The 26,851-nt window shown below is 40.3% G+C and overlaps 1 protein-coding gene across 25 annotated transcripts in view; it reads right to left on the minus strand.

Moving 5' to 3' along the window:
* Positions 1-26,851, minus strand: part of adgrb2 (adhesion G protein-coupled receptor B2) — a 172,435-nt gene that overhangs the window by 4,584 nt on the left and 141,000 nt on the right. For 5 of the 25 annotated variants that reach the window (XM_088405480.1, XM_088405484.1, XM_088405482.1 and 2 more), the window contains 10 exons: positions 25,918-26,017; positions 24,720-24,791; positions 20,752-20,844; positions 19,457-19,687; positions 17,819-17,858; positions 17,429-17,443; positions 15,720-15,892; positions 14,113-14,811; positions 11,381-11,416; positions 9,980-10,093 (listed from right to left, as the gene is read on the minus strand). In XM_088405480.1, coding sequence (XP_088261606.1) covers positions 9,980-10,093; positions 11,381-11,416; positions 14,113-14,811; positions 15,720-15,892; positions 17,429-17,443; positions 17,819-17,858; positions 19,457-19,687; positions 20,752-20,844; positions 24,720-24,791; positions 25,918-26,017 — 1,573 coding nt within the window. Of the gene's footprint in view, positions 1-2,950; positions 3,003-7,975; positions 8,058-9,979; positions 10,094-11,260; positions 11,417-14,112; positions 14,812-15,719; positions 15,893-17,428; positions 17,444-17,818; positions 17,859-19,456; positions 19,688-20,751; positions 20,845-24,719; positions 24,792-25,917; positions 26,018-26,851 lie in introns of those variants that run through there. The other 20 variants (XR_015864051.1, XM_088405488.1, XM_088405486.1 and 17 more) reach the window with 15 other exon arrangements.

Consider the following 26,851-nt stretch of genomic DNA (forward strand, 5'->3'; position numbering starts at 1 on the left):
CTTGTGCGGTGTTTTGGCCAATCCTTTGATCTGTACAACAATTACCACAGGGTTGAAAGAAGACACTTGGGAAGCTGAAATTTCACCCACATCGTGTGAACATGTCAAAGTTCAACATGGCGCAGCCACTTAGTTATCACACTATCAGAAGGGCGCCATCTCTTGGTTAAAATACAGGGTGTTCCAAAATGTGTGACCCCATTTTGCAGGCCAATCGCTTTGAAAATTTTCGTTGGAATGGCCTCAAATTTTCACAGCTTGTGTAGAAACGTTTCATGTTTTTGTGTGTGCCGTTTGGCAGTTCCATCTTCTCAGGTTAAGAAATGCCGTTCACTTCAAAAGAAAAGAAATTTTGCGTGTTAGCGTATGCTCGGACTCAGCCACCGAAGACAGTGCAGCCTGCCTTCTTATGGGACCATAAATTTCAAGAAAAGGGCTGCTTATGCATACCTAAATCGCCAGGGCGGCCATCAACATCAGCAGAAAGAGGGGAACAGCGTGCAGGGCGGCCATCAACATCAGCAGAAAAAGGGGAACAGCGTGCAGAGTCGCAGGCGGCGCTCATATTGACCATTTATGAAAATCTGTCATAGAACCAGCAAATATTTGTACAGTGGACTCCCGTGTTACAGTGTCCCTGGCTTATGTTTTTTTCACGTTGCAATGTGGAATACTGAGTTTTTTCGTCCCCTCTTTATGGTATTTTCCCGGCTTTGCGACAAAATCAACTGTCATGACCCTAGGGGGTTGGCTGTATTTGTGTTGTTTTTAGGTAATTGCACTTATTTACTAATACCATCAAACTGCTTCCATGCAACGCGTCACTACAATGCTGGTCTGCTATTGGTCGGCCTCACTCGTTTCAAAATGGCGGAACGGTAAAGCTTTGTTCGATTGCGAGTGGTTACAAAACCGTATTTATAGTGCATTTTACTGCTTAATTCAAAGTTGAAGGGGTCCCAAGATTGCTAATGATGTTAAAGACAGAAGTAAGAAGATGATTTACATGGAAACGAAGTTGGAGATAAGAAATACGAAGCTACTAGGGAATATGGGCGTAACAAGCGCCACTCAAAGGTTAATAAATCATTTCTATATTTTTTATTTATGATGTTTTCTGATTGTATACATATATGTTATATATTCGTAGCACTTACCCGACTATTTTTGTACCAATTTTTATTATATATGAAACAGGGGTTTGGATTGTCTGCCATACAGTCAATTCGCCTGACAAGCCCAACCGTGGAACGGATTAATTTTTTAACATAGGGACCTACTGTACTTCTCTTTGTAAATTTAACCAATAAAACTTATGACCTTCAACATGAAGTGTATTTAATTTCATTAAGATCCATCAAGTAGTTTCCGAGATATGGGCATTTAGAATGGGGTCAACCATTTTGGAACACCCTGTACTACAAGAAAGACGTGGAACAAAATGACCCAAAAATGGTCAAAATACTGCACAAAGGTAAAATAAACAACATGGTTCTTGCCACTCCAAAGTCAACCGGTAGCTGTTATTGGCTCTCTCTCTTTCTCTCTCTGCTCATCGCTCGAAAGCCCTCAACAACGACCTAACGCACACATCTCGGACTACCAGATACAAGAACGCTTGAATGGCAAAATTTCCATTAGTTTCATGAACATTAACTTGTGGATGTCTACACAAATACTTGGATCCATAAGATGCATTTTTTTTCTCCGATATGCCACCAAAGAAGAGCATCTGATTACTGCTTGTAAACAATTGGTTTTAGTTATCGTTGGCAATTCATGAAAACCTCCCATCCTCTTGCCTACAAGCCTTATTTATAATTCTGCAATTTACCACGTTACTTCAGTCATTCTGACAAAGAAATTGGGACATAAAAATCACTGGAATCAGACTGGTTCTGAGTACTTTTCTCATGTGTATTACTGTGAGAGTGTATGCAGAATTTCACCATGGATTCTTTTAGGACAATGTACTGACAGGAAATAAGAAAGAACATGGCGAATAGTAGTTGCTACGTATTATGTAAATATTCTGCTGTAGCATATATTATGGTGGGATTTTTTTTTACTTATTTTTTTAATGGCAATGCTTTTCATTTAGGTTATATGTCTAATAACAATTAAAGTTAGCTGCAATAATATCCCTTGTGCAGTATTTTGAGCAATCTTTTGATCTTTATATCAAATTCATTTTTCATCAAAGGCAAAACATTAAAAGAAGACTCTAGGGAGCTGAAATTTCACAGAGATGGTGACAACATGTCAAAGTTCAACATGGCACGACTACTTAGTAACCTTACAACCAGGAGTGTGCCATTCCTTGCATAAAATAGTGCCAGAATGATGTGGAAGAAATTACCCAAAAATGGTCAAAATACTGCACAATGGTTAAAAAAATAGTCCTCTTTATAAATGTGTAAAAAAAAAAAAATACATTGCATTTTTGCATCTTATCTTTTTCAATAACATCCAGTCATAAAAAGGGACACCTTGAAAAGATACACACTTTTGCCACCTGGTGGTTATAAGCTGCAGGGCTCAAATAATGAGAAAAAAGTTATAATCGGGTTATAATCCAAAATTTACGGCAAATAAAAATCGCAGCTACTGGCCCAAACCTCAATAACGTCAACCGTTTTTTTTTTATAACACAACGTTCCGCACCGTATGGTAAACGGTGAAAAATAAAGCATCAGTAGGTACGACTAAGAACTAGCCGAACTAAAAATAGCAACTTCTAACATATCAAAAAGCCAAACGGAAATATTTTCCACTAGTTTTTTTTTTTTTGTTAGTAAGCTACAAGTGACACAACACAAACATCTACTTGGCAATCTGGAATCGACCACCCTGCGATCCTCTTTGGAGCACGGGATGTTAATTAGGAGTTTGGGAGATAATTGGGGGAGGATGGGGGGGGGGGGTGACAGATGAGTGGGTTAAACGTTACCTTTGTTGACTTGGTTGCCCATGGATCTGCTGACTGTGTGGCTACACTCAAACTGAGAAGCGACAATAAGCAACGCAAAGACCCCCGTCAGCCAACAAAGGACATGAAACAGGGGGGGAAAAAAAAGCAAAAGAAAAATCAATAAAGGCAAAATATAGCAAAGTAAAAATACATATGGAGTGTTAGGCTCACATAGAAAAGTCATAACAAATGGCAAAAACAAATAAAAAAGCAACAGCGGATTGAGTGGATACCAGAAATGTAATTTTGGATGACTTCCCCTTCTGTATTTTTACATTAGCGTCAATAGAGGGATTTAGCGTCATTTGCCCTTTAGTTGAAAAAAAAAAAAAGTGGGTTCTGCAAGTAACAAGGCCCTTCAAAGGAGCCAAATTAGGAGAATGTAGGGCGAATAAATTCCATTAGTACAACACATTGCAAACAAACGAGCAATCAGACGCACGCTGCCGAGGCCGTAATGAGAAGCGATGTGATCCACAGCCGGCGCCGCCGCACTCAAAACAGTCCCCTCACGAGTGAATCAGCCTTTTACGCCTCTCTTTAATTGGCCCAAAGACACTAAGTGAGGCGAAACGGCATTATGTCACTTGGTGCGTGAAACCGGCGTTAAGCTAGCGCCCAAGTACGGCTGCGCTATTTTCAAGGGGGCATTTCAAAGTGACCATGCGACCCTGTGCGTATAGCGCCAAACAGTAGGGCGGGGTATTTTTACGTTGAACTCATTCAATGCCAAAGATGTATTTTTACGTTTGTTTGTTTTTTTTTTTTTGTCCATATAAGCACGAATAGATTACTAAGTACTAAACGTTCTAAATTGACTGCGTTTGATATTTAGGTACTAAAGTAAAAATACTAAACCGAGCTATTTAAGTACTGAAGTAATTGGTTGGATAAAAGGTACTAAATTAATTGATGATTTTTAGGTACTAAAAATGTACTTGAAAGTAATTGATTACTGAGTGCGAAAAAGTCTGAAGGAATTGATTGCATTAGATACTTAATTAGTAAAGTACCATTAGGTACAAGGTATGCTCGAACAAATTAAAGGCGCAAAAAACGTTTTGCATAGAAGTCACTATTTAATTTAGTGATGTTCCAGTCACTATTTAATTTAGTAGTGTACCATGTTCCATTTAATTTGCTCTTAAATTGAAAAGGAAATTGGTCATGTACAAGCAAAAAAGGCACAAAAGTATCTTGCAGAGAAGTCACTATTTGATTTTGAAATGTTGAATGTTGAATCATGTGCCAATTAATTTGCTCTTAAATTGAAAAGGAACTTTTACTAGTCCCAGCAAAAAAAAAAAAAAGAAGAAAAGAAGAAGAAAAAAAAGAATTGCAGCAGAATACTTAGAGATACTACCATATAGAATCTGCCATATAGTATATTTAAGTATGTTTGTATTTTTTTTTTTTTGGGAAAACCTCTGGTCTGCACCACAATACATGTCTGCACTAAAAGTGGCCTTCCATATCTGATAATGCAGTCCGAAATCCCGCTGTGACATCGCAAGAGAGCACAAGTTTCTCTTTCACCGTCTATTTGCATTCTGCACAGACACGCTGTGACTATCTGCAAAGGGAAGCCAAGCACACTTCATTTAATCAGGAACACAGCAGGCAACAGGAGGAAAATACTGTATACACCTTCGGAGAGTCACAAAATGTCTCAGCCATATCATTAGGCGCTGCAAACTCTCCTTCTGTTCCACCCGCACACGCACACCTGCTTGCAGTATCCATCCTTTCACGGTATAAGGAAGACATGCTAAGTACCATATGCAAATGCGTATCATGACTTTTTGACCCCTGAAAAGACAAAAGACTAGCACTCGGGTTTTCTTGCTAAGACACAGGTCTGAAGCCAAACAATAAAGCGGTGTCATTTAACACCACACGTGGACCACAATATTGGTTTGGGGACATTTTAACTCATTCAGTGCCATGGACGAGAATTCTCGTCTTTTAAAATAGTGATAACAATAATACAATTCTGGTCAAATACGTTTTTTTTATGGAGAGGAGCTGTCACCCTTGACTAATGGTTACCTAAAAGAAGCCAGTTGAGCACCGTAGTGACAACTGTGACCATATGATGGCAGTGTTTCCACACTTAAAACACAGCTATACCTACATGCAATTCAGATTAAGGAATGGAAGTCAATCTTTCATATGATACCATCCATATCGAGTAAAAATGCTTAATATACGGGCCCTCTAGAGGTTTCCTTTTTTAATAAACTGAAAGAGTTAAATCTATTCTGAACCATGGGAATACTGATTCTTTTTTTGAATCCGTTTTTTGGCACAGCCCTAATCACACACACGCAAGGACTGTATTTACAGTATGTATTTCATTCTTCATTCTAATTAAGTCCTGCATCAAGATTAAAAACTAAGACTGGTTACGCAAGTAATCAACAGCTTAACAGAAAAGCCTGTGATTGATTTTCATCATTTGGGGTTAATGGGGAGCTTTGTGATGAAGTATCTGCCTGCCTTCTTCCAGGTTCTTTCCACTTGCTCTAATTGAGCGTAACGATGAGTCATTACATCACAGCCCGTAGCTATCAATTTTGTAAATATTAGCATAACCAACTAGGTAGCCAAAAAAAGAAACGACATGACAAAATGTGTGTATGTTCTAAATTAGGGATGAGGAAAGACTTCAAGCCGGGTGCACTTAGTTGGAAAAACGTATTAAAGGTGGTGAGGTTGAAAAATGTGTCTCCGTTGGACATTTTCTGGTATCCACTCATCCCCGTAACAAAGTCAACACATGGATCCAACCTTAGCAGAGATGGAAAAGGGATCAAGCCTCCTTAACCCCATAAGCCTTTGTGATATTTCAGAGAGGCTCATCAGCAACCAAACACATCGCAGTGTTTAGCCCTATTTGGTGCCAATGGCCGGGTTTATGGTGGGAATGTAGTGCTTTATGAGGTGATTAGAAGTCTGTTTGGATGGGTCATTGTCTTTATGATTTATTGCTAAGTCATAGTGGTTAGGAGGCTTTAATTCAGGCTTGGGAAGAGACGCCACGGCTTCACGGTTGGGCACTCCATGCATATTGATGCCACAGTAATAAAAGCACAAAACAAAGAGCTTATGAGCACCAAAAGAAAAAAATTAACCTTGCATTCTTTTTTTTTTTTTAAATAAGTAAGAAAGGTGAAAAATAGATGCAAATATGTTTCAATGGAAGTCGATATGGCAAGATGACCTAATCCTTAAGACACAAACTCAAAAGGGCACAATAATGTTACGTGTGTAGTATTTGACTATGTTTACATGCAGTTAAACGCCCTTTAAAAAACAAACAATGGCGACATTTAGGTTTCCAAAAGCCATATGAATGTGCTAGGACCCGAATAAGACCCCTGGGGTACGCCTTTTTTAACCTGAATATTTTGATTGTTTACTGCACATGCTCAATTTATAAGGAGTTTGTTTTTGTTTAGGTTTTTTTTTCAGTACAGCGAATACTTGTACGCATGGCAGTGGCACTCATTCAAAATAATTGGCAGCCATTTTATGTAGCCAATTACTAAGCAAGCCTAGCAAATACATGTAATTTTTGTTGTTGTCTCTATGGCGAAAATGCCAAAGTGTGTGTGTGTGTGTATATATATATATATATATATATATATATATATATATATATATATATATATATATATATATATATATATATATATATATTATAAACACACAATGTCGAGAAACTGTTCATTAGCGGTTTTAAAGAATTTATCCCAAATGTTTTCAGATACACGACCTTAACCTAAGTATTAACTGCATGTAAAATTGGTCTTGCAACAGATTACTGGGGAGGCACAGCGTATACGTCTATACCACGTCACCATAAGACACAAGTCACGGGCATATTCACAGCTAAAGAATGACACTGACTAGCTGCCATGATCACAAACTGATTGAAACAGAACGAATTGTGGGAGTCATGTAGACATGGACACTTGATATTACACATATAACGGTCGGAATTTGTGCTTATTATTCCAAACGGTTATGGAATTATTGTTATTTTTTACATGAACACTGCTAGCCAAAATATGAGTCGTGTATAGTTTAGATGGAGCTTGACCATTTTTTTTTTTTTTAGGGCCGATACTGAATAGAAGTAGTGAAGGAGGCTGATAAAAGGGAACAAATAATGTAAAGATATACTTTTATATAATTCAAAATTCCAGAAGTTTTTTCATACAATAACTTTGCTTGAATTTCAAACATAAACAAAAGGTGCAGCGAGCTAACAGGTACAGCATCATCTTCAAGGAAGTTAATTGAAAACATACGTATTTAGTACTCCCTGGGGTTATCTGGTTTAAATATGACGTTGATCCATCGTATGAAAACTTTAAAAAGCGTAATACCGATATTCTATAACAATGATTATCGCGCCAGTAATTGTTTTGGCCAACAATTGGTCCCTTTCTAATTTTAGGTTCTTCAATACAACGAGGAAGGGCAAAGCTGTAGTTTCATGTCACAAATTATGTATCTGATATTTCTGATATGTCGGTCCGCTCTGCATCAAGTGTTTGAGTTCAGTTCATCTCATCTTGACAGTTTGTTATTCTGGCTTCTGTTTCTATGGCTGCGTCGGGATGGCGCCAATAGTTGCATCAGCGACATGAACCGCTTCACACCACACTATTGCAACCTAGTGATGATGACAGTGTAACCTAAAAATAAATTCAGCATTGCTTGTACCTTTATCTCAGATTGCACTTTGTTTAGCCCCGCCTCTTTTGGAATCAGCAATTGGACATTAGCTTTGGAACGATAACACAATTTGTGTGTAATATTACTACTGAACCTTACCGCATGGTGAAAAAGGGACGAGTGACTTCAACACAGACACTATACAGTACATCCATGTATGAGATGTAGATGAGTGTTGATCATCTAGAGGGACTACTTTATTGTGACTTAGAGGGGTTCTAGGGCACAAGGTTTACGCTGGGTTTTAGCATTCCTTACGTTGACTTTCTTTGTAAACCAAAGAAGCTCTGCGCACGAGCGATGGTTCTGTGTTGTGCCTTGGTGGTGGGGGTGGGGGAACCTGTTTTAGAAAAGGTTAAAACATAGATGTCTAAGTCCAGTCCTCCAGGGTCGGTATCATGCAGGCAGAAAATGTCAACGCGACGAAGACTTGTGTCGTTGTGTCCACTCAGTGTGCCGATGTCAGTAAAATTCCCTATTTTTTGGGTTCTGCTGACTCACATTACTGATCGCTACAATGTTAGTTGTTTCCAACATAGTGGTCAGCTTTAGAATGACTTGGGAACGACAACAAGTCCTTTCATTTTTTTTTACCACGAATCGATACTACCACCAATCGATCGGTCCTCCCTCACCTCGTCTAATTCATACACAAATTTAACCAATTTAAAGCGGTTCCACCCTTTTGGTGACATCTTTAAGATGTGAAGCCTTGTAAAAATACACGGACTGAGAAGATTCATCTGTACTGACCCAAATTGATGGATGTAAACCCGCTTCAGTCATTGTTCAAGTCATTTATATTTTCTAAAAATCACGTCATCACATATCGAATCACCTATATATATATATATATATATATATATATATATATATATATATATATATATATATATATATATATATATATATATATATATATATAAATGTCATTTTTCTTCACCTTCTTTAGTGATTTCCTTGACGACACAGGTAACAAATGAGCAGCCGTCCAGAACTTGTGACAGTTTTCATCAAGGTATTGAACAAATTTGAGAGCGGGGCAAAAGGCATGGTGTTTCCTGGTGTGAGTTTTCTACGAATGTGTGCGGGTGCATGGCGTGGCCAATATGAGATATGTCAGGCTGCATTCCTCCACTGGTGATGGTAAATGGATGTGAATCAGTGCGGCGCCAACGCCCGGGGAAAGCACACCTATCGTGGCTCCCTGAGTCTCCACGGCTGTTCCCTCCACAGATGAGAAGAGTGCGAGTATGTGGTTAAATCTTAATGAAAGTGTCCCTCTGAAGGTTAGCATAGAGTGAGCAGGGACTGGCTTTCATCTGCTGCTAATGGTCTTTTAATGAGTCAAAGACGCCTTGGTATTATGCGCTCATAGGCGCCCACCCCGGAGCCCCCTCTCTGCATGCACACACGCAGTCACACAAAATACACCAACTATGGCTTCGACTACCACATGTTACCTAATTGGACACAGAGACAATGCGTCTTTGGTAAAAAGACGCACATGTTGTCTTCACTAGCATTGCACAACTAATGAACTTGCAAGTGGGGGTTTCAAGTATATATATATATATATATATATATATATATATATATATATATACACATATATACACATATATACACCGTATTTTCCGCACTATAAGGGACACCTAAAAGCCTTATTTTTTTAAAAAAAGCTAATGATGCGCCTTATAATCAGGTGCACCTTAGATATGGATCAATATTGAGATTGGGATTCATAGATGGGGAATGACCTGATAAAGTAAGCTTCACCTGTTTCTTTTGTGTGTTTACAGTTGAACAAGGTTGGTCATATTGACATTGAGTTATTATGCTATTGAGAGTTAGTATTGTTATTACTTTGAGTATCACTATATTGTGATTGGAAAAGTTTTATAATATGTCATTAATTGAGGATGCGCCTTATAATCTGGTGCGCCTTATATATGGAAAAAGTTTTACAATATGTCATTAATTGGGGGTGCGCCTTATAATCCGGTGCGCCTTGTATATGGAAAAAGTTTTACAATATGTCATTAATTGGGGGTGTGCCTTATAATCCTGTGCGCCTTATAGTGCGGAAAATACGGTATAGATATATATAAATGAATATTCGTGTGTATATGCAGTATGGACTTGTTTGCTTTGCCATGTCAGGGGGCGCAGTGTGAAGGTGTGACAAAGCGCAGGGACTAAGGGTACGGTTGAATTGGTGCAGGGAGGCTCCCAACCTATATTTTAGGCAGGTGGTCTTACCTTGAATGTGGACATGGCTGGGTCCCTGCTATACCTGTCTATGGTGTGGAACTTGGAGGAGTGGTTGAGCTCATGGTACAGCTCAGAGTGTCTTTTGCGAGTGTGCATCACTTTCTGGAAGGGAAGAAAGGAAGGGGACAGCAAAAATGAACCAAAGAGAAAACAAAATAAGCGGAAAGGGAGGGGGTGAGTAAAAACGGGGCTGCCGGGGGTTGGGGGTTGCTGGAGGAGGGTGTGGGTAAAAATATGAGGGGACTAAAGTGATGCTTTTCATTCAAGGGATTAAAGATGCCTGCTAACTTGTTGGCTGATTTTTTTACCTATTTATCTGGAGTTTGGCATTTGGAGGGGTAATTTAGCTAATGATATTAGCATACGCTTGGATCATATCGAGACCTATTCATTTGCGTCCACTGTGGTATCCATTTTTCTGTCAGCAAGATCACATCTTTGGAAAGGCCACAATGTCCTCTGGTGAGCACACTGGGACTTTGGGTGGGTAGGGTAGCTTATTTGAGTCAAAAGATGCAGATCAAAAACAAATGTCCACTACAGGAGACACAAATGAGGATGGAATGTTGGATGATTCTGATGTTTCTGAGTAAATTCCATTTTCAAAAGTCTGTCCCTGACTTTTCTTGGACCCATAACAAGTGTGGCCCATTAAAATATCATACCATACAACAACAAACAAAAAACAAAAAGCTAATTCCTAACCGTGTTCATGCAACAGCCATTTGTGAATCCAGTTAAATTGCCAGAAACGGTTAGTAGCTTGCCACAAGTCATACATTCGCTATCAAATGAAGTTTTTCTAAAAAGCTCAAAAGTGAATGTCCAGTCTTTAAAACAATCTGATTATAAACCAAAAACCCTCAGGAAAACCAAGGGAAATTCTTTACTCTGGATATTTTGGGTAAGAATGAAAAGACTGGAAATTCACAACAAACCAAGGTCGTTCTACAGAGACCGTGACTAACACACAGACACACACACAGCCAAACTATGTTGTTCCAGCAAAAAAAACAACCAGCCAGTCAACCAAATGCAGTGACCCAAAACTCAACTTCTCGTAATCATCCAGACACACGGAGCACTCGACATTGCTGTTTCTTAAACCAGAACCCCCGCAGCAACATTGCAACATAATCTCTCTTAATTGTACAAGACAGTGGGGTGCGTTACCCATCATGTTATCATTTATCACCGCATTAATTTGTGAAGGCAGAAAAAAGGGCATTTGTTGGAGAAACAGCATACGATGGAAGTCTGTTCTGGTACCGTTATTTGCACTTCATGCAAGGGGGAGGGGATTAAGCGATGCTCCTACGTGTACTCAAGTCCTGGCAGAAGCACAAAGCAGCAAAGACAAGCAAAAGGTTAGGACGTCCAAGACCTTACCTCGAAATCCAGCTCAGAGTATCGTACTCTTTTCCTCTGGAAGAGGAGGGGGCCGAGGGGGAGAGAAGAAAGCATCAGTCCACCCCCTTGTATTGATCTGTAGCCCTGACCCCCGCCTTGGGGTCCGTTTGGTTAAAAGGGAGCTAATTCGTTCCGGATCCCCAATAAGAGACAAATATTCTTACAGTCCACAAGAAGAACGGGCTAATTATTCCGTCTATTTCAACATAATGAGATCAGTGAAGTCTAATAACCTAGAATTAGCGAGCACAGCCTCCAATGCAACAGCATAATCGTCAGCATGGATCATTCTTTGAGACTTTGCCACAGAAATTACGGAGGAAAAAATAGAACACTTGATCAAACACAGTCAAAATGTTTTAATCCTCAAATCCGTCCTTGCCGTACTATTCCGCAAACGCTGTGTAGCGAGCGGCTCGCAAGCCGCCAATTTAGCAGCTGCAGATGTTTCCAACTCATCTGGCCATGACACAGAGTGGCGCCGCGTCCCATCTCCCACTCGGGGCACGTGGCGCCTGCCAAATTTACATTTGGCACCGAGCGGAGCTTCTCCCCACAGCGAGTTAAAAGCCGTGTTTACTCTGCAAAAGGGCAGAGTTGCTGATCGAAGGCAAAGGCGGCCAAGTTTTTTCAAAGGTAAAGACATTAAAACGGTTTGAAGAGTTAATCACATAAAAGTCCTGACTTTCATTCTTTCTTATCCTAGCTTGAGAAGAAAGCGAAGCTCACTTAGAGAGATGGCAAGAATGCGGCGGAATGCTCCTTAAGGGGGCAAAATGGCCTCGCAAGAACTTTGTAAGAAATGGGAAGCACCGTATTTGGTGCACCGGATTATAAGGCACACCTTCAATGAATGGCCTATTTTAAAACGGTTTCATATATAAGGCGCACCGCATTATAAGGCGCGTAGAATAGAAGCTACAATAGTGGCTGGGGTTGCGTTATGCACCCATGAATTGGAGCTGTGCCAAAGATCAAACAAAATCAGATAAGTCAGACAAACTTTAAAGAGACGATCCTAAAATTAAGAATAAAAATGATTTGTGGAAAGTACTAGGAAAAATTTCTCTTGATTACGTTAAAATATTGTATGGACCAAAGCCAAGACTAATCAAAAGTTTAAAAGAACATGATGTTTTATAAAATCGCTTTTCCTTTTACAAAAAATTGTGGGTTTTGTCCCAACGTAAATTACGAGGATTACGGTATCTTAATTTTCCACACAAACAATTATACATAGGAAATATGCTCATTGTTATACTTAATTTAGTTTAGGGTTTAGATTAGAGGATGAAATTTCTTCGGATATATTTCTGCTAAATAATAAATGCTTCCTCAGTTTTCTTGTTTCTTGGTTAAAAAAAAAAAAAAAAAAACATCAACAGCAAAATGAGCCTTGTAGTGTCAGCCCGCCGTAAAATGGCAATATTATTTACGTAGTGTTATGGCATGATGTAATTTCGATAGATCCCCTCACAACATTTACCGAGGATTCAAACGCATCTTAAAAAGAGACCCTATTTTGTTGTGAACGTGACGCTCCTGACTGAGTCGCCATTATCATCATCGACTCTGAACGAAGCCTCTTCACTGATGGGGAAAGTGTCCTTTTCGTCGTTTTGATAAACCTTATGAGTCAACGTGATCTCTGTGTGTCACTGCTGCTGGAAATGTTGCATGCAGGATTTTCTTAGAATCTGACTCACTGACTCGCTCGCAGCCATATGCGCGTTCACCAGAACAAACTCAACGTTTTAGTGATAGTGATTTAGAGATAGATGTCCCATTTTGCTACTGTATTCATATATATATATATATATATATATATATATATATATATATATATATATATATTCTAGAAAAAAAACAACACTACATCGTTTACATCGAATGCTGCTCTCACTGGGAGGTAACCACAATCAAGTTTTCAAAAGAAAAGCATTCAAAGTCCGTTCATTTCATACATTCCCTAACATACCACATTTAGACTCCGTTTCTCACTGCCGTTGGAATCTAAGCCCAAAAATGTATTTTCATTCATACCGGTTACTAAACTGTGTTTACTGAACTGTATCATGGCTAAAACGTTGTTTGGTGATATCACTGCAAAAGAAAACATAATTGAATACATTTTGGAGTCTTTTGATCACTGTCGAAAGGGTTCGAGTATTAGGTTCAATAATAACCGATCACAGCTCATCCGTTTTCACCGTGGTCATAGCTGAGCCACGATTGGTCATTACCTGCGCCCTGAGCAACTGTGAATAATCATCAGGCAACAGCAAGTGGCAAAATGGCCGCCCCCAGAGATGGGGAAATGGGTGGATTCAGCTGCCTAATTTATATTCCGTAATTACCGAATTATTAATGAGAATTTGGTGTTTAGACGAGTAGGGACGCATAAAACATCAGAGCGGCGTAATCCATTGCATAATCGATCCGTCGCTTATGGAAAGCCCACGCGAAAAAAGTGCACGGACTGAGTACTGACTGAAGCGGGTTTCCCTCCGTTGATCAAGGTAAGAACTGAGAGACTTGGTCTGTATTTTAAGGAGGCTTCCTAAAGTGCGGAAGCCCTCACCAAAGGTGAGCTTTCCGTCATTCCGTATCGTTTCGTAAGTATCGTCAAGAAACATTTTGGCGCGATACCAGCTTTAACAAGTCGGAGCACCACAGGGCTCCCTTCTCCGATTTCCTAAAAGCGCACCCACCTCCAGGGATCCCGCTGAGAGGCTAGCATTGGCATTGTTGCTGCCCAGGTTGCGCGGCAGGGTTCTGGTTCTCTCCACCGTCGTTCCCCCGGTCAGGATTTGTCTGACCGACGGCCTCTGGCCCGGCTTCAGTTGGAGCGAATGCCCATGAGGATGCATGTGCCCCCCGTGGGAGCGTACCAGACCCCCCGGCGCCATCACGTGGCTGTGTCCGTGGGGCAGCGTTTTGATTGTTCCGTAGGAGCGGTTCAGATTTATGTTGATGTTCATGTCGCCCACACTGGACGGCACAAAATCGGCCGGGTAGGCCTCGCTCTCGGCAGGATGGAGGGTCAGCGGGGAGGGGGGAGGAGGGAAGGGCGGGTCCTCCACGGCGATGTTGAGAGGCTTGTCTTCGCTTGCCAGTCCCAGGCCGCCGCCTTGAGAGGACGGCGTCGGAGGTTGGATGCTGACCGTCCGTCGAGGTAAGACCATGTAGTCCCCTTCCCCGCCGCTGCCTCCTCCGCCGCCGCTCCCCCCACTTCCGTCCTGGGAGGTGTTGGAGGACCCGGGCGGTCGAGCCCACCCGAGGCCGCTTTCCGTGCACAGATAGATGGGCGCCCCGCAACGCTGTTGCGCCTGTTGTCTCTGCTGGTCCACATTCATCTCCTTCTTCAATGACGTCTCGCTCAGCTCATTGAGCCCCCCAAGCGGCGGAACCTTGCGGAAGTACAAGCGTACTTAGACAAATATTCTTTTAAATGCAACACCATTCATAGCCCGAGTTCATATTTCATCTGGTATTAATGCTGTCGGGCTTCCAAAAGTGAGAGAAAAACTTTTACTTTCATGTTTTGACTTGATTTGCGTCACAGTTTTACAGCCTCAATGGAAATCAATTTCAGCGATGTTAGCATTTCAAAAACTTATCTGCTGGCATATTTTTGCACTTTGAGAGAAATGAATTTATTTCTTGGGAAAAGTAAGGAAAGTATCCCCATAGGATGAATGCAAATTATAACACCGTGTTTTCTTGGCTATAAAAAACTTGAAAAATCATTTGATTTCCTCAAAAATTGACACTGGGCCTTAAAATCAGGTGTGCCTCCGGTATGGATGTCGACTTTTCAGTTCGTTCAATTCAAATTCCTTTGAATATCTTATGGTTTGTATGGTAATAATATGGTACTTTACATCCATCTACAAATGATTACATACAAGCAAAACTACAAAAGCACTCTGGCCAAATGGAGAATTAAAGTGACTGACTTATTTGCTGCCTTAGTTTGTTTCCTTTAAACCCTGGGGGGAACTTTGGCCCAACTCTGGCTTTTGGATGTGATAGCAAAGGAAAAGCATACAAAAAAAACACACACTGGGAGGCTAAAATATTGCATAGATTGTCAAAACATGACAACTTTCAATATACAATGCTGACATCCCTTCTGAATGCCTGCAAATGGGAGGTGAAGAGGTACACTGCATAGGTGTCAAATTTAGCCCATGTCAGGCTCATTTACTGCCATTCAAAATTGGAAATATTTTGGACATATTGAAAACCCAATTAATTTATCATGCACTTCCCCTGATTTTTGCATTAATCCCCCCCAATGTTTTGATTTTCATACCTGCACAATAAGGTTTGGAGGTGGTATGTTCCCAGGGAGGGAACTGAAATTGACCCCGACTCCCCCATCCTGATGGGCGGCAAGTTTGGGGTCATCGTCATCATCCAGGGATATCCGGGACAAGGTGCCAGTGATGGTGGCTGGGTTACAGGTGTTCACCTCCTTGAAAATGACTGAGGGGACACGAGGTACGGATGGTTCCCATCGGGAAAGCGAAGGGGCAGAGGGTGGAGGACAATCGGGATGAAGCATTAGGTTGTCAAAAAAAGAGGAGCAGGCCAGGGGCAAGGAGGATTTATGAAGGAAGTGGAATGAGACGTTTGGTTTAGAACAGTCAGGGATGATGTACATGAGGCTAAATTGGGGACTGCAGCCTTCAATACAGTAAGCAATTTGAAAAATAACAGTAAATGGCAATAGCTCATTTTCCACGTATGTCGTTCTAATTCTCAGTAATTTTGAGCTTTGCCTTTTTGACCTCAAGTCTTTTTCCAAAGACACAACTTTTGAATAATTTAGAGAATGAGCATTAGTGCAAAAATGCTTTGTCCCTAAAATAAAACAGGCAAAATCCTTTTATGGGCCTAACATCATTTCAACAGTCAGCGATTGATGGTGAGCTGTTTTATTTTCCTGTTTACTGCAATGATGAATAAAAATCAACTGATAGTCGCTTGAGGTAAATTAACATGCATATTATTTAAGAGAAATTGGACATTTTTTTCAGCCTGTCTAAATTGCATGCTCGGCTTTGTCCACACATACACAGGTATATTTAAAATGGCGATTCTTTGCTATAAAATCAAATTATATGAGAAGGCCGTTAACGCAAAGCACCGAAACGAAAAATGCTGTTTAACACAAAATCCATGTTTTCAAGTGCCTGTGTTTGTGTGGATATTGCCTATCTTCAAATTGTATCATTCCTCACACATAAGGCGAAAGAAATCATGCTAGACACCATGCTCATTAACCGCCTGGCCCCAAACTAAGCGCGAGTCTGAAGTATAAACTTGAGTTTTGCTCATATTTACATTCCGGTTCAAACACTTGCAAATACACACTTTCAGTTGCTTTCAAACTTACTTGACAGTCAAAAATGTTTAACTTTACTACGCACAAAAAGGTTTCTGACAATTCTAAGCCCAGCCTATATACTGTATGTCACCGTCTATGGCATAGGTACGAACTCCAGTCCTCGAAGGCCGGTATCCTGCATGTTTTTGAACTCTCTCTCAAACACACCTGACTCAAGTGATTAGGATAATTTTCAAGCTCCTGTTAATGAACTGATCATTTGACTCAGGTGTGTTGGGGAGAGAAAACCGGAAAACATGCAGGATACCGGCCCTCGAGGACTGGAGTTTGATACCTATGGTCTATGCACACTCCAAAGACATTTATTATATAATCTACCACCCTTGTGCGGTATTTTGTCCAATCCTTTGAAATTCGCATCAAAGGCTTTTCATAGCATGGGAAAGGTAGAGAGTAGGGAGCTGAAATTTCACCCAGATGGTGACAACTTGGCACAACCACCAATTTATCACACTACAAATGAGCGTGTCATCCCTTGGTTAAATCCTGTGATGTGCGGGGGGAAAAAAAATACCCAAAATGGTCAATATACCGCATAAGGGTTAAAAAGTCAAGTTATTGCAAGTTCTAAGTTGGGGACCAGGCAGGGTTAGTTCAGGTGGGCAACTTACATGGGTGTCCTCTCTCTGCAAGGGTGTAGGAGGAGGGGAGAGTGACTCTGTGTTAATGTTTCAAATGTACAACTGTATACATCCGAAAACATTCAGGCACACGCGCCATTGATTGCACACACTCGTGACCAGTGCGTACCAACCAGTACCAGGAATACAGAGCGGCGCTATCTTCACGCGCGATTGAACCGCCACATAAATGCACACGCTTTGCAAACACACACTGGGCACAATGAGTCTGATTGATAAGCAAGAGTAATTTGTTCACGGCGGTTGCAACGCATAATCCGTCATTTCATCATCGCAAAACCAAAACGGTTACATTTACTCGTCTGCAATACTAATCGTGCCGAACAAAAGAGAGATGAGAGGAAAACAAGAAGAGCTCACCTGTTTGGCATGCCAAGTCCACGTCCTTCTCAAAATCGGTCTGAGAAAGGGAGGCAAGGTAAGTAGAGAAAGGAAAATGTGACTGGCTACGATATATGCAAATTAACATTAGGAGAAGGTCCTGTTAGATGACTGATGACAATCTGGAGTGGCCCCACGAATGTGATTTGTTGCCATGGTGACTCGACTGTAGCGTATTGGATTAGTTGGTTGAAATCCTTAAAGCGACGTTTTAACATTTAATAATAAAAGGTACAGTGGGGCCCGAGATTAATCCCTTCCGCGGTTGGGCTCCGTATGGCGGGCGATCCAAAGCTAATGCGTTTCGAACCCCAGGTAAAAACTTCAAAATTGTATGTTCATATTAAGAACTGGTTTCAAAATAGTATTGTAAGGGCTACGTGTATTTAATATACATGTATACAATCAGAAAACATCATAAATTAAAAATATAGAAAGGATTTATTTACCTTTGAGTGGCGCTTGTTATGCCCATATTCGCCTAGGCTAGGCTAGCTTCGTATCTCTTGATTATCTCCAGCTTCCTTTCTAGATAAATCATCTAACTTCTCTCTTTAACATCACTAGCAATCTTGGGACCCATTCAACTTTGAACTAAGCAGTAAAATGCACTATAAATACGTTTTTGTAACCAGGAGGACGCCGTTGGATTATACTGCTTAAGCGTTTAGTCTATGAGTATTTTTGTTGTTACTTTGCATTCCTATATATTGCTTTAGTTTATTGTTCACACATAGCGTGTTTTTTCTGTTAATACATTTGTTTATAGGACTTTATCGGGTGTGTCCAGTCTGTGTTGAGTCCACCTCTCGTAATCTCGGTGCTAACCCTAACCCTAGCCCTAACCCTAACCCTACGTAACAAAGAAATTCCAGTTTATAGGCAGGACAGATGAAAAACAGACTTGTGATATTCTCATTCCCGCCATTTGTTGGTCCGTCTGCAAAAAAAAGTGTCCTACCTACAGGTATACAGCAATATAGAACTCTTGCTCACCAAATAATTTACATTCCAATTGTCTACCACAACCAAACACAATCTAGAATCATGAATAAACTCAACAACCACAAAATCAGGTATGCATCCAAAAGTACGTAAATTTTGAACCGCCAATGTGGAGTAAACATTTTTCAGTGGCAAATACTTTCCATTGCATTTGCAAATATGATTGAACATACATGAAAAATTACAATTATGTCCCAATATACCCATATGCTAAATGCTAATGGGGTATTGATATGATCATGCACATAGCCCAAGGCACTATGGCAGAAAACGCTAAATTTTTCGTGTGTTGCCGACAAGTACATTCACATATTTGTAATTATTTAAAAAAAAAAACATCAACACAAGTTGTAAATATAATCGTAAAATACTACCGAATATTGTGTCGGCTGAGTTTATTTATGAACCTTCAGTTGGACCTATCTCTATTTTTTCTATACATCACAGCCTGCCTTACTGAGACCCAAAGAAAGGTGCAATGTGTAATTGAAGCATATCACAAATTGAGAAATTGGTTCCTTTGAAAATTTCACCAATACGTTGATTTGACAGATTGCAACTTTCCCCTTTTACCTATTTTACCGATTCCATCTTTTCTACCGTGTGACATACTGTTTGGCTGGAAGCGAGGTTGCAATTGTGGGTATTGTTGGGAACTGGGCTTTGCTCGTGCGGATAGTCGAGAACGTGTCTGCGGTCGTTGCGGGGGAGACTGCGGTAACAGGTCTGCTGCTGCTGGCGCGCCGGCGGGAGCGAGTGTGGGTGGCAGCCAGTCACGCATGGTCCTGCGCCGTAATGCAGGCAGCCAGACGGCTGCCCGCAATAGGCCGCATTTGGACCCTTCTGATGGTGAGACCACATTTGTAGAGTTTTAACAGTTGATTAGCTTTTGGCATAATGTGGCCAAACAGTACATTTTAATCAACTTTAACAAAGTAGCAAAAGGGACAATGTGCCTGTAAATTTCAAGGGATTAACATTGTAATGAGGTTCACTGTGAATGTTGCAGGAAGGATCTCGAAAACGTTGAAGCAAATATACAGTAATTACTGGGGGCTCTGCCTCATTTTTTTTTTTAAATAATAAAGTTTTTTCTTTATGAACAAATTACACCAAGGAAATCGAGGGAACAAAAGTTATTCATATGCTTCCCTAATTGGACATAAATTGCATGGTAACCACATACACTATAATAAAATCCCATTTATCACTAAATTAAAATGGCACCATTCGTCTGCAAATGCTCGTAGAAAACAATGGGGAAAAAATGCCGTAAAAGTTTCCCCCATGAGTGAGCCGGACTGCAAGATTAAACCTCGGAGGGGCATTCCGAAACCCATAATTTTTACGGCACAGAGATTTGAGGGAGAAATGAAGGACCGGGGGACGTAAGGATTGCTTAAAAACCCGTGGGACTTTCCTGTAATTGGCCAAGCAGTGAAAGAGAGACTTGACACAACACTAATATATATATATATATATATATATATATATATATATATATATATATACAGTTACTATAGCAACTATACTGTACTATACTACAGTATATACAAAATATATCATCCTGAGAGCCAGCCTATTCATTCATGTCCACTGTTGTGTCCATTTCGTCCCAGCAGGCCAGCAAAGTTAATTGCAACCCGCCTGAACACATGAGACATCATTGGAAAGGCCAGGATGTCCTCAAATGAGGACACCGTGACTTATTAGGGTAATTCCTAGGAGTTAAAAGATATAGACCAAAAGATACATGTCCCATACAGTGGACACAAATTAAAAGGCTGGGCCGTTGTGTGTGCGTGTGCGAGTTGTACGAGCTCCTAAATTTTCATACCAACTAAAACAGTTTAATAGGAGTGAATTTGGGGTGAATTCAAAGTGGAATGAAATGGATTGCTATTCACCATGATCTGCACCTGTCCATTCTTGCAGGAGTCTGGGGAGTTCTCGCTGTCATCTTTACATCCGCCCATCCGACAACGCATTGCATCTTGTACCTGGATCGAGGGGCAGTGATGTGGAAAAGGGTGCACGGAGTGGAATATAGGAAGAAGAGCGGTAAGGGGACATAGAAAACAACAGTCAGCAGAGGAAATAACTTGTCTCTTGGACATCAGAATTTGAAGCATCTTAATTGGACGAATATGGTAAAAAAAAAAAAAAACACAATGTGTCTTCTGATACAAGCCTGGAAAAAAAAAAGACACCGCAATACAGCGAGATTTAAAACGACAGGTTTATGAATCCATATATGCGAATGTTAAATTATGTCCCTGAAAGACGCATGGGGTGTTTTGGCTATTCGGGATGTCCAACCAGAGTGTCCTAAACGTTCAATGTGATACATTTGAATTAAGAGGGAGCTGCGGAGCTTCATGGAATTTTTTTTTAGTAGTGTTGCACAAATATCATAATGAGATCCCACCGAGTCATTTATGTCCTCATTTGTGTCCGGTTTGTCTGCGCGAGAAAGCAGTTAACTGCAACGTGCAAAAACATGAGACATTATTGGATCGAAGGATGTCAAAAGATGTAGACCAAGAACAAACGTCCACTATAATGGACCTAAATGAAACCATTTAGTATCAGGTGTAGTAACCCTTGTGTGGTATTTTGTCCAATACATTGATCTTTACATGAAAGGAATTTCACATCAAATGAAAAGTCGACTGAATGAAGACTGTAGGGAGCTGAAATTTCACCCAGATGGTGACAACTGTTAAATTTCATCATAGCACAACCACTTAGTTATCACATTACCAGGAGTGTGCCCCCCTCCCTTGACCAAAATACTCTAACTAATGATGTGGAAGAAAATGACAGAAAAACGGTCAAAATACTATAAAAGGGTCAAATGTGTTCCTTTATCTTTTCAAATTAAGAGCAAATAAATTGGAACACAAAACAACTACTTGCTAAATTGTGTTTGACACTTTTTCAAAACAAATGCTTAGTTTTGTTACGTTCAATACGGCTTCAGATATCCCAGCGATCTATCGTCTGAAGTTGTGCAAGGGATACTGCTAGAAAAATGTATTCAAAAAGTTTAATAATCAAACAAGCACTCTGGTGAAAAAATGTTTTATAGTTAGAGTGCTGAAAATCATTAAAAAAAAAACAAATAGTATAAGGGTCCATTGTCTGAAGTCGCTCTCATCCTGGTGTCATATTTGTTTTCTTTCGATTAAGCATCCTGGCAACACGTAGCAATTATTTGTCGGAGCACCGACCCTCATAACAGCTTAAATCAAATAAATTGGATCGCGCGGGCAGTTCCAGACTTGTTTTCCCTTCAGACTCTCTCTCTCAATACTGCGCATCTTTTTTTTTTTTCTTTGTCTCGGGAGTGACTTCATTTGTCAGCGTTGCCACTGTCAAATCCCAAAAGACTGTCATGGGCGGGAAACAAGAGCACTCGTGTAGCAAGTGGTGCAAGAGCGAATGAGAGCATCTCCATTCTCACTAGGTGGTCTTATCTGAGTGTATGCGCCACTACAAATGGATTGGATTGGAGCAGCATCCATGTCTGATTAATACTGCATGGACAAGCTTATTGCCTCCATTGTTTCCTTCCATCCGTCTCTTCCCTTTATGCCTGCGCTCATCCTCAGAGGCGATTGTTCTCCGTGCATACTGTATGTGTGTGTGTGCGCGTGGCATTCAATTGCGCCCCAAACACTGCTGTCTCGCTCCTATCATCAGTATTTTTATGAATCTCGTTCTACCACTCGCTTTACAAAATTCCGTATCCGTCATTTTTGCAGCGTCTCCTCCTAGTGCTTCTTATATATCCTCTTCTTCGTTGGTTCTCAAATTGGGGTAGGAGAAGTCCTAGAGGTACCTGAAGCCACTTCCAGTTGTATGGGATATTTGTCAAGTGTCAGCCAATCTAATTTTATGCGTTTTAACACTGTGACAGAAAGAGTTTTCGAATTGAGAGCAAATTAAATGGAACATGAAATAACTTGTTGCTAGAGTGGCTCTTTTGGAAAACTACTCAATTGTTAAATAGTCACCGTAATGCAGGGGTCAGCAACGTGGTGCCCGCGGGCAATAGGTTGCCCACAAAGATCAGACGAGTAGCCCGCAGGATCCTCAGAGGCGATTGTTCTCCGTGCATACTGCATGTATCTGTGTGTGTGTGTGTGTGTGTGGCATTCAATTGCGCCCCAAACACTGCTGTCTCGCTCCTATCATCAGTATTTTTATGAATCTCATTCTACCACTCGCTTTACAAAATTCCATATCGGTCATTTTTGCAGCGTCTCCTCCTAGTGCTTCTTATATATCCTCTTCTTCGTTGGTTCTCAAATTGGGGTATGAGAAGTCCTAGAGGTACCTGAAGGCACTTCCAGTTGTATGGGATATTTGTCAAGTGTCAGCCAATCTAATTTTATGCGTTTTAACACTGTGATAGAAAGAGTTTTCGAATTGAGAGCAAATTAAATGGAACATGAAATAACTTGTTGCTAGAGTGGCTCTTTTGGAAAACTACTCAATTGTTAAATAGTCACCGTAATGCAGGGGTCAGCAACGTGGTGCCCGCGGGCAATAGGTTGCCCACAAAGATCAGACGAGTAGCCCGCAGGATCCTCAGAGGCGATTGTTCTCCGTGCATACTGCATGTATCTGTGTGTGTGTGTGTGTGTGTGTGTGTGTGTGTGTGTGTGTGTGTGTGTGTGGCATTCAATTGCGCCCCAAACACTGCTGTCTCGCTCCTATCATCAGTATTTTTATGAATCTCATTCTACCACTCGCTTTACAAAATTCCATATCGGTCATTTTTGCAGCGTCTCTTCCTAGAGCTTCTTACAGATCCTCTTCTTCGTTGGTTCTAAAATTGAGGTACGAGAAGTCCTGGAGGTACATGAAGGCACTTCCAGTGGTACGTGATATTTGTCAGTTGTCAGCCAATCTAATTTTATGAGTTTTAACACTGTGACAGGAAGAGTTGTCGAATTGAGAGCAAATTAAATGGAACATGAAGCAACTTGTGGCTCTTTTGGAAAACTACTCAATTCTTAAATAGTCAGGCCTGTTCTGCTTCCAAGTAATAGGACATTGGTGATTTTTTATGAATTTTACAAACAATTAAACATGTAATACACATTTACATTACACTTGATTTACCTATTTACTGCAGCTCTTCCTTAAATATTGTGATAAATCATGAACATGACCGATGTATTCACATTAACTGTTACTTAGAACCAAAGAAGTAGCTCCCAGTTTAAAAAACTTTGGTGATCCATGCGCACTAATGCACTAATGCTTTTGATACATACAATGTCCGAAAAAACGACGATTATTATCTTAGAACTTAATAAATAAGCACAGAACAAGCTAGCTATCCAGCATTCGGATTTTCGATAACAGAAAATCAAATATACCCTGATCCCTACCACTTTTCATTTCGATTAAACGCAGCCAAAAATCTCAATATTCACTTAAAGTATGAAGGTTGATATCAATATAATGACTTTGCGTGGCCATATCAACAGTATGGAAATATGTTTACATACATGTGCATAATAAGTGTAAAATACGGCACGCCTGGGGGCCACAGCAAAGCCTGTGGCAAATTCACACAGGGGAAGTATTAGTGAAGGACTTATCGTCTTATTCCATACAACATCTTCCTAAGCTCCTTAAAGCAGGCTTGGCTCTGATGGACAATACCGCACGGCGATACAGCATTATGAAGAATACGCACAACAACGTCCGACATAAGCGGCGAGATAATCCCCGCCAAGGCTGATCTGCTCGTATTCGGATGTGACCTCAAAGCGACCTGGAAGCTAACGTGTTTGTTTTTTTTTTTTAATATTCATCGCACCTGTTGGAGAAGGCGAGTACAGGAAATGGGGCTTACCTCCCTCCTCATGGCGCAGTGCACGGTGATGATTACGAAACCTTGGACCGAGTCAAAGACGGCAAAGAGGACCTGAGGGGGGTAATTGACAACTGCTTAATTTTTGCGCGCTGCGTTAAACGCATCCACACAACTCCTGGTCATTCGGCGCGCGTCCATAATTAGACATGGGATTGGAAATTGGAAAATCAACGGTGCACTTTATAATCTGGTACCCCTTTCGTACGGATGTAAATTTTTCAGTTTGTCATCCGTAAATAAAATTCCTTCCTGTTTACCTCCACGTTATAATGTGAAAAATACGGTACTTACAAATAATGACGTATTATCAGCGAGACAATATTAATGGGGTTAATTCTAGAACTGAATTTGGATATGGGTGAAATACCGTATTTTATGGACTATGAGGAACGTTTCATTTAGTTTTTATTTTCTCCAAAATCAACAGTATGCCTAATATTCAGGCACTACTTACATTTATACTTTCACTTTGGATTCTGAAAAATACGGTATTTTACATTTGTTTACAATCATTACATATTTTCAAGGAAAAAAAATCATTTAATGCCAGGGTCGTATTTTCACGTTTTATTTTCTTAATAGTCCGGAACATTTAATCCCACATACTAAAGTATTAAATCGATACTTAAGTACATTATGGACATTAATTTCCATAATTTTTTAAATTTTTCTCCAAAATAAATGTGAAAATGACTGAGTTAACAGGGCTAACTCTAGAACTGACGATGACTAAGCTTTGACTTATTTACCGTACGTGTTAGTTTTCCTTACTGTGCAGAATTATAACGTACAGCGCGTATAACTCGGTAAACCCTGTACAAGGAAATTTGCAAAAATAGACCTGTTAATTGAGCGCGCACCTTATAATCTGGTGCGCCTTATATATAATTTAAAAAACACGTATAGTTTAAATAAGTAGTACTTACTATACTATTTTGTTACTAATTTTTAATATGTACTTTAAATGTTGATGTTTTTACCTGGGGTTTTGCACGCATTAGCTAATTACCGGCGGTTTCTATTGACCGCCATTCGCCGATTTCCTCATACGATCCCAACTCCCGAACGGATTAATTTCGTACGCTTCACCGTAAGAAGCGGTGATGCAGCACCAGATAAAAATATATCATGAGATCATCCCCGCTTTGGCCATTTTCAAATCTAAGAGCCAGATCACCTGGAAAAGCGTGGAGCGGCGATCTGTTATGGCCAAAACAGCTGACATCCAAGTTAGGGCTAGCAGAGGAAGAACCACACAGGAGCTCCACAGAGACGCCCTGTAAAAGAGCAACGGAAAACGAGGAATAAACCACGGTGAGACCGGGCGTTCGGGCTCCAAGCGGTCCAGCCAGGTCATGTTATTACATTTCCCTGTCTCATGCATGCACACGCCCATCAGTCAATATCATAACATTGAAGTGGAATGATGACGCGCAATCGTGTATGTCGTTACCGGACTGACAACTGTTCACAATTACATGGCATAAGTGTCGCATTGGTGAGCTGTGAGAAGACAGACTGAGCCTCACGGGGTGACAGGTCACTGACAAGCAATTATAGTGTTTGTGTATGCGAATGATGCTTGCGTGTATATGTGGTGAAATGACGATTTTGTAGCACTACATGTGAATAAAAACGATCTCAGAAAGAAAAATATTAGTGTGTTTTTTTTGTCTTATTAGCCTGTAGGCTATTCTTAATACACTGAATATGGATGTGACCGTTTTTGTTTTCAATTCAAAGCGTAAAAAGGAGTACATGAATAAAAAATGAAATGTTGTTCCAAATCAACATATCACATTATAGCAGAGAAAACAAAACGTATGTTGCACATCACCGTATTTTACGCTGTTGTATATACATTATCGTACATATACTATTTGAATTATCACCTCAAAACTCAACAATGCAACTTATAATCATTATTATTAAAGGATCTGGACTATTCAGTTAGTCATCTTTAGTTCATATTCCTTCACCGTTTACCTTCACCATTTACCTTCACCATTTACCTTCACCATTTACCTTCATCGTTTGGTTAATACAATACAATACTTTACATTTGTCTAAATATGATTACATATAAAGCAATCTTAATGGGGCTAAATCTA

Source organism: Hippichthys cyanospilos, chromosome 21 (genome assembly GCF_059441005.1).
Source record: "Hippichthys cyanospilos isolate Australia breed blue-spotted pipefish chromosome 21, RoL_Hcya_1.0, whole genome shotgun sequence".
In the NCBI taxonomy this organism is placed as follows: domain Eukaryota; kingdom Metazoa; phylum Chordata; class Actinopteri; order Syngnathiformes; family Syngnathidae; genus Hippichthys; species Hippichthys cyanospilos.